This window comes from Babylonia areolata, chromosome 23, assembly GCF_041734735.1.
Source record: "Babylonia areolata isolate BAREFJ2019XMU chromosome 23, ASM4173473v1, whole genome shotgun sequence".
Taxonomy (NCBI): Eukaryota; Metazoa; Mollusca; class Gastropoda; order Neogastropoda; family Buccinidae; genus Babylonia; species Babylonia areolata.
This window is the reverse complement of record NC_134898.1, coordinates 9,579,362-9,588,624: the sequence shown is the minus strand read 5'-3', so window position 1 is coordinate 9,588,624 and position 9,263 is coordinate 9,579,362. Positions and strand designations below refer to the sequence as shown.

The following is a 9,263-nucleotide window of genomic DNA, read 5'->3' as shown; positions in this document are numbered from 1 at the left end:
GTGTGACAGAGCCAGAAAATGAACAGAAAATCAACAAAGGAATAGATTATAAACAAATAAGTAAAGTGCTGAGAACTTCAAAAGAGCACTTTTGAAAATGAGAGGTGGGGGGCAGGGAAAAGGGAGTATTTTCCGGGAGCGACCTTAAATGCTTGCTGGTAACAAGATAAGCTGTTTGGTGTTGCTGACCTTGACATTTGTATTTTGTTTTAATCTCCATCCTGTTTGCACGTCTAAGTGACTTTGGCTATGATATCAGCCTGTGGCTTTAAATTGTGACTCGGTGAATTCAAAAACAGTTTCTACTTTTGCGCAAACCGTTATCGTTGAGGAAAACTGAAGCATGCCCATGAAAAGTCGTGCTTTAAAGATACATGTAGGGTTTTTTGCACATATATACAAAGACACCACTCAAGGTCTAGCAGAGAGGAAGAAAATTCTGATGAATGTTGGATTCGATCTCCAGTGCCCTCGTATTCTCTGGCAACCTTGGCGGACGCGTTGTTACAAGGCCACCTGTTAGTAGATAACTAATATTTCAATATCAGCAGGTGCAGGTGAAGGACTGTGGTGACTGCTGTACACATTAGTTCTATTCAGAAACGCATGTCCACCGAGCGCTACATATAACTCGTCGTTTCTCTCTCTCTATCGTGTCAAGTCATTTTTAATTCACTTGTGTAAACAAAGTGAGTCTATGTTTTAACCCGGTGTTCGGTTGTCTGTGTGTGTGTGTGTGTGTCTGTGTGTGTGTGTGTCTGTGTGTCCGTGGTAAACTTTAACATTGACATTTTCTCTGCAAATACTTTGTCAGTTGACACCAAATTAGGCATAAAAATAGGAAAAATTCAGTTCTTTCCAGTCATCTTGCTTAAAACAATATTGCACCTCTGGGATGGGCACAAGAAACTTAAAAAAGAAGCCAAATTATATGCAAACTGCATTTACTGTTATATTTATATTTTTTGTATTCTCTAAACTTGGCATTTTGATCTGATATTCGACACAACATAAGAGCAGTCATTATTATCATTTTTTTGTTCAAACAGGAACTTCTTTTGCTAAGCATGGAAGTTTTATTTATTTTGCAAACGTTTTGGTGCAGATAGTAAAAAAGGGAAATTACTCTGTAATTAATGCTAGGGGACTTAATTTGCTTTAAACTGATCTTTCTCATCTTAAACATTACATTTTGAAATTATACTCCATACATAAAAAGCTTGTGTGTTTTACTCTCAGTGTACAGGGCTTTCACTATGTTCATTCGCCCAAGTGGTCTTTTTCGGAAAATATTAAAATCAATACGACGAGTGGACTTTACAGATCTGTTGGCTGACCCCTGAAGGTCATGGGCAAAAATCAATTGCATACACATATTTATACATATTCAAAGCGCGTGCTCATATTCTTCGCGAACGCAAACGACGCCATTTTGTTTCAAGTTGTTGACCTGCCCGTTCAATCCTATATTCAATGGACAATACACGATAACATGTGATGGAAAGTTGGAGAAAGAGACCGTTAAATATTTATTCAGAGAAAGATTTGTGAACGCCTCATCACTTACTGGATTATGCCCCAAACTGCCATAAAAATATCCACAGAATCCGTCGGAATTTCACAGTTAAAAATTGTAAACCATGCGAGTTGATATCCTTGAATTGATCACGATGAAAACGAAAAAATTTCCAGTCTTGACTTTTCTCAAAATGAAGTCCTTTTCACTTCTTATGACGTTTAGAAGTACTTGTACTTGGCTCTACATGTTATTAGTTTAACAAAATTCTAATTTTTCATATCAACTTTAAAACTATAAAACTAGAATGAACATAAAAGAGAAATTGAATCGACCGTGTCGTACTACATTCCCGACGGGTGTAACTAATCTTGTACATCTATCTAGATCTAGAGAAAACGGCTAAATGTTGCAGTGTGATTGCGCGACAGCTACGTCTCCTTTACCGCGGACTTAAAAAGAATTTTAAATTGCCCTTAAAGATTTTTTGAATGCCCAAGATACACCAGAATAATATGATTTTGATTTAAACAGCGTTCTCACAGCGAATACCGCAATTGATTTATCGCCCTTTAAAAAAGTATGTTCAAATATTAAATTTTAGAACGTCAGTTAAGGAGCCACGATAGTGTAATGGGTAAGACAGTTTCTTCTCACCCAAACACGCGGGGTTCGAATCTGGTTAGGACTTTTTTTTCTTTCTTTTTTTTAACCAAAAGCTTTATAATAACAAATACAGAACACATTTTAACGATTAGATTTTTTTTTAAGTGTATCACAAGTGAGTCTTGAAGGCCTTGCCTCTCTTGTCTTTATTTATTTTCTTGTATGACCCCCTTCAGTAAGGGGCTTTGGCCTTAATCTGAATAAAAGATCGTTATCGTTCTCTCTCTCTCTCTCTCTCTCTCTCTCTCTCTCTCTGTAACTCTCTCTTCTCTGGTTTGCCTGCATTATCACTTCAGCGCATACAAGACTCAGCCACTCGAATCGTCCTTAGAAAGAAAAGATCTGAAAAAATCAAATCTCTCTTGCAATAATCTCCACTGGTCGTTTGCCTCAAACAGAATAAACAAGATAAACACATAAATGCATAAACAAACGTGCCCTTTCCTGTCTCAGTGACTGCCTTTACCACGACACCCCATCTCGCTATTCACGATCACCTTCCACAGTCGGCCTCTGCTCTTTGTGTCTCTGGACCTTGCTTTTGGAACGAGCTCACTCCTCCGCTTCGTCACACTTCTGCACTGAGTTCTTTCAAGTCTGGCCTTAAAAACATACCTCTTTCCAAATAAGCAAACACCGCCACACTCCCTCTTTCATCTATAGTTTTACTTTCGCTTTCTGTTTACATGCATTTATAAGTTTTCTCTTCCATACTGTTGATTCATAGTTGTATATGCGTGTGAATGCTTAGTCTGAAAGTGCTTTGGAGTAGTAGCATTAGAGGAAGATGTTATGTGCGATGCTGGTGCAGATAAGTGCTAAGTACGACAGGCACGTAGCATCAGTCTGCATGCAGTGGATTGCTGACGCAATCGGGGCACACGACCTTGACATGTACGGGGACGTGGAGTCCGTCTATAATCAGCTCCAGAATGGCCGGTTACTGATCAGGTAAGGTTTTTCTTTCCTTGTTTGGGTGGAGGAGGGGGGTGGGGGGGACGTGGCAAAGTCTGTCAGGCGTTGGACTTCTAATCCAATGATCACCAGTGATCAGGGTACAAGGCCCCGTTTCAGCATATTGTGTCTTTGGGAAAGGCGCTTTACACCGATTTAGCTCACTTCACCAAAGTGTGAATGGGTACTGGACATCGGTTTGGGGAGGTTAAAACGGCGGAAGGAGAAGACTGGGCCCCGCCTTTCTGTGCCCTAGAGGTAGTGGATATGGATTCACTGCCCTGGTGTCCGTAAAAGCCAATGGGACCTTTCGGTTGTTTCATTGTGTTTTGTTTGGTTCTTGGCTTGGCTTGGCTTGGCTTTGATTTGATTTTCCCTTGCAATGAGGGTTCTGTTATTACACAAAAGGTATTTTACATTTTCACGGTGTCAGTCTTGCAAATTAATTTTCAACCAGATGTTACAACTTACGTTTATATCTTGCTAATCAGCATCTTACAAAGGAAATTTATCACTGTAACGCTCTATAAGAGAGCAGACTAGAAACCCCCACCCAGCCCAGCACTAACACAGACTAAAATAATTCAGGGTTCACATACATTTATTTAATCACACACAGAGCTTGCCAAGTAAAACGATAGCCACAATCCCGGCTGCAACAACACTTAAATGACAACAGAATGGATAAATAATAACACACAAAAAACCCCACAAAAAACAGAGCTTTAGGACATGGAAACACAAGCACAACGTTGATGATGTAGTGACGATGATGAAGTAGTGACGACGACGACGAACAGAAAGTGACGACGACGAACAGAAAGTGACGACGACGACGAACAGAAAGTGACGACGACGAAGAACAGTGACGACGAACACGAACAGTAAGTGACGACGAACACGAAGAACACCCAGACAGCCTAGCACCAGGCCGGAGAACGCTGGCGACGGAAGGCAGCGGCAGGCGGCAGCAGCCAACGGAGGCCTGGACTATGGAAGTCAAAGGCAGGCAGTGGGGTTCCAGGGGAGACAGTGGAGGGTCAGTGGAAGGGTAGGGAAGTCGGTGGATGGACACGGAAAGTGGGAACGCTGAAAACACTTCCAGAAGAGGTACCACTACCCCAAGGCTGGAAGTACACACAGAACACAGACGAAGAGCACACGACCACTCGGAGGAAACTGATCCCCACTGACGAGCGTCAAGACGGGCAAACAGCCCTGAAGCACACCAGAGACAGGCACGGCTGCCTTTTCTGACAGTCGCGGGCGAAAAGCCCAGAATCTTGTCACTTGCTAACCAGGAAGAGGCTGATCTCAGTTCAGCGACAGCCTGAACTGAGACTGAGACAGACAGAATTTCGTGCAATCAGCGCAACCCACACTGCTCTTAAGCGAGATGGGGTGGGTGAACAAGGAGGGGGGTTAAGCACTCACAACCGATTTGTCATTAGATGTGACAATCACCCACGCAGAAATCTGCAGTGTCGGACAAAAAGTAATGTGATACAATATAATGCAGTACAACGCAATGCAATGTAATACAATATAATGCAGTACAATCAAAGAAGGGAAATACAAAGGTATTTTCAACTATAAAAAAAACAACTGACAAGCAAATAAACATACATATGCAGTTATCCAGATACCTTCACTTGTTTTGTTTTTAATCACACACATGCTTATTAACGGGCCCACAACGGTAATCGGGTATATTTGTGGATTCATGGTAAGCGCCTCATTTCAATGTAAGTATGCAATATCCTACCAAAAAATTTTCAAGGCAGTGTGCATCCACCAATAGTCATTGCGTCAAGCGCCAAAAGAAGAGGGCAACTCAAGAGTCATGTTTTAGAAGGGTAATCATATTGGTGTTGGTGTCCCCACCCGCCCCCCGCCCCCTCCCCCCAACACACTATTTGTGGATGCCGGGGACTCTTTCAGTAAAATAGTACACCCACCTTCAGGAGGATTCTTACCAAAGATAGTATATGTTTTCGTGATTTGATAACACCTGAGAGAAATCACTGATGTTTATGGATGCTGAGCTGCAAGAAATCATGTTTCATTGTATCCGTTCATTTCTTTTACTAGGACTGTTGTGATTTGTGTTATGATGGTGTATATTTTTTTGTATTGTTATTCTTATCATTGATATTTTATTATCACTTTTCTCTTTCTGTGAGTATTAGATGAACAGGGATGACTGCACAAGCACTATGGCGGTCTTGCCAATGTGTTCTGTAGTAATTATGTGTGGAAGGTATGTGTGCGTGTTTTTTTTGTTTGTTTGTTTGTTTTTGTTTTTTGGTGGGGGGGGGGGGGGGTGCGGGGGGGTCTTGCTGTTGCTGTTTTGTGTGTGTGTGCGTGTGTGTGTGTGAGGGTCGTAGTTTAAGAGGGATTGAGAGAGCATGCGTGGGCCGCTACTGATTTTGTGATTTGTAGATGCTGAGTGGCTGATGGTTTAATGTCATTTTATGTACCTTATGCACTTACCAAGTTCCTTGAAGCCAGTAAAGAATCTGGAAGTCTTGAAATCATGTGTTGGAACTTTCTTTCCCTGTTACTATCTTTGTTTCTTGCTATTTTTCTGTCCCCTCTTCCCGTCTTATTTTTTATCTTGAGTGTCCATTCACCTACATTATCATTTTTTGAAATACTTTTCCTGACTTGATGATTGAGCACTCTTAATATGTTGCATACTTTTTTGCGTCCAGGACACGCGAGGTGCCAGTCGGCAATTTTAGGTTCTCTTTGCCTGTGACTGTGTATGATGTGTGTATTTTGTTTGATTATGTTTATGTTAAGTAAACTTTCTTAATCCTCTGGCGTAAAATTGACGGAATCGTCCGAGGCATGTCCTAGGTTTATATGCAAGAATTTATGTCCCTTTTGTGTTTGTTTTTGTTTGTTTGTTGTTGTTTATTCAGATTCTACGTGATCTATATTTAGATATATACCCACTCTTCCACCATCATACGGCTCTGTGTCTTCGGCTGAGCTATAAACATCAAAGTTCAGTAAACCAATCAGTGTCATTATCAATGCAGGGTGTCTTTCTCGTATGACAGATTATAATCTGTTTTCGAATTAGAACATGAACTATTTTCAAGAGATTATGTAAGAGTGTCTATTCCAATGTTGATTTCTCTGTGTGTGTGTGTGTGTGTGTGTGTGTAATATATGTAATATGGGGGTTAAACAAAGCTGCCGTTGGGTCAAGTGTGATAATCTCATGTCTCCCAGGTCAACAGATGTACAGACCTGCTAGCGCTTGAGCCCGCTTCGAGTGTACATGCATGCCGCGAAGATGATACAGGCACTTTAAAATTTCTGTAATCCATATCTGCGTTCTGTGGATAATGGAAACCAGCATGAACATATCCCGAAAACGTAGTATGGTTGCGAACATGGCGGGGAAAGAACGATCATTCACGTGAAAGCGCACCCGTACATACTTAGAGTGAATTTGGAAGCTGAACCCACGACCGCTGCATGCAAAGCTTTTCGTTCTTCAGTTATATAAACCTGAAACTCGCTGCCTTTCTCGCTCTATCACATCCCTCACTCAAATCCTTTTTTTTTTTTAATCTAAAAAGGTTCCTACATGTCTGTATTCTATGGGTCCTTATCTATTTCTTCTGTATGCGTTCTTGAGAAAAATTCTTCACGCCAGCTGGCAGAATCACATCCCTGACACAGGCATCCTTATAAAATCTGAGATGGAAAGCAGTCGCGCTCTACTGATGAGGTCCCAGCTCCGGTGGACTGGACATATCATCCACATGACTAATGAGCGCCTCCCCAAGAGACTAGTTCTACGGAGAGCTGTGTGCATGAAAATACGGCCAGTTGAAGAGCTACAAAGATTCCCTAAAGAAATCCCTCAAGCAATGTGGCATTAAGTCAAACACACGGGAAGCTCTAGTGTCCTATCGCTCAGCATGATGCATCCGGATCCGGTCTGGTGTAGCCATTTATGAGGAGCAACTCCATTCCGAAACGTCAGCAATACAAGGAGAATCCATCTACACCAGGTCAGCACCAGTTACAGCCCTGTTCACAGTACCACAGACACTTCAGAGCCCGGACTGGACTTAGCAGCCATTTGAGGACCCGCCTAGTGTGGACTTCGTGCTCATCCTCGCTTGCGAAGGAGAAACAACATCTATTTTTTCCATGCGTGTGTGTGTGTGTCTGTGTGCGCGTGTTCTTGTACATTTTGTTTCTGATTGACATTATAACATGTTTTGAGAGGTAAAATAGATATTACTATCATCATCATCATCATCATCATCATCATCATTACTGCCGTTGTTGTTGGTTTTGTTGTTGTTGTATTATCATATCATCTTCATCCACGTCGTTTCGCTCTTCTGCCCACACGACAGGCTGTACCAGTCCATCGATCCTTATCACAAGTTCCCGTCAGCGCTTCTGTCTGAGAGAAACCAAAAGGAGTTTCACGACATCGACAGGATCAGCATGTTCATCAACACCATTCAGCACCCTCCGCTGAGCGTGAACCAGGTGGACGTCTTCGAGGCGGACGACCTGTACGAAAGGCACAACATGCGCCAAGTTATCTTCTGTCTGGAGGCTGTGGCCCGCAAAGTAAGAGGACTTGTTCTTTACTGCATTGAAAAGAAGATAATTATGTAACATCGTATGATTCATATTACTCATAACATTTAAGTGTAAACATGAACAAAGAAAGCTCAAGGAGAAATATCGATTTTGTGATAGTTGTTGTTGTTTTTTACGTATACTTGCAGAAAAATAAAGAAACGCAATAATGTTCAGAAGGCAGTGTAATATCATTACACTAAATAAATGGGTTGGGAATAGCTAGAATACGATTTCGCTTGTCAAGTGACTTGTAAGCAGCAGGCATGCACACGCAGAGCATGCTGCACGTGCAAATTGTGAAGCCTGTGGTGAAAATGTCTCGTCTTTTTTGTGCGTGCTTCTCATGGCGGTCATGTTTTTGATTGGGAATGCCGATGAACTGTTCACTCACACCATGGCTACAAACCCCAGAAAAACTGTAGTCTGTCGAATCGGATTTGAATGCAAAAATTTTCAATTCCCAAAAATGTCCCGGCTGACTCAATCACAAAGATACAACGCCATATGCCGACTGCAGGCTGCACAACCTCAAGCTGATGTCGCTTGGTATTTCAACGTGGCACGAAGCACCATCAGTCGGCTGCGGCCCACACTGGAAGCCACTTGTGTGTCACAGCAAACAGACAACGCACTGGACGACCAAGAGCGACGACAGCAGCCAAGGACCGCTTTATTCGTCTACGACATCTGCGAAACCGCTTCCTTTTAACCTAGTCCACAGTCCAGGCACTGAATGGAGTGCTACATGTCTTCGACCAGATTGTCTCCGCAATCGGCTGCACGCAGCTGGCCAAAGGACCTGTCCTCACAAAGCGCCACCGCTTAGACGGCCTCCAGTGGGCCACCGAGCATCGCTTCTAGACTCAAGCCCGTCACTGAACCACCTGCTATTCAGTGAAGAATCACAATTCCTTCTGCAACGTCACGACAGGAGACGATGAGTCTTCCGAAGAATGAACGAACGCTATGCAGCAAACTGCGCTGATCGAGCACCTGCTCGTGGTGGTGGGGGTGTGATGGCCTGGGGCGCCATCAGTGCCAATGGACGTAATCAACTGCTGCGAGTCGACGGGGCTCTGAACGCCCAGTGCTATGTGGCTGATATCCTGCAGCCTCATGCTCTCCCACTTTTGGCCGCCCCATGCAGGATAATGCCAACCCGCACACGGCATGTTATACGCATGTTTCTGGCTGTCAACAACGTTAACACTGTCTCCAGATCTCAATCCAATTGAACAAATGTGGGACGAGCTGGACAGACAGCTCTGAGCCAGGGTCAACATACCAGAAAACTTGCAGGATCTGTTCCAGGCACTCGAAGAGGAATGGCATGCCATCCAACAACAAGTGATCACCCACCTCATCAGATCCATGTCCCACCAATGCCGAGCAGTCAATGTTGCCCAGGGCACTCACACCCCAACTGATTCTGACTCGGCTCACTGGACAGTTCCTGTCCAATTACCGCACCTTTGAAACTGAATGAAATGGCAAAAGAACA

The 9,263-nt window shown here is 43.1% G+C and overlaps 1 protein-coding gene across 1 annotated transcript; it reads left to right on the top strand.

Annotated features, from left to right (window-relative positions):
- The first annotated feature begins 2,969 nt into the window (after nucleotides 1–2,969).
- On the top strand, nucleotides 2,970–8,623 carry LOC143298281 (calponin-2-like). Its single transcript, XM_076611097.1, has 3 exons — nucleotides 2,970–3,133; nucleotides 7,525–7,747; nucleotides 8,522–8,623. The coding sequence occupies exons 1-3, from the start codon at nucleotides 2,970–2,972 to the stop codon at nucleotides 8,621–8,623; spliced, it is 489 nt and encodes a 162-aa protein (XP_076467212.1).
- Nucleotides 8,624–9,263: the final 640 nt, after the last annotated feature.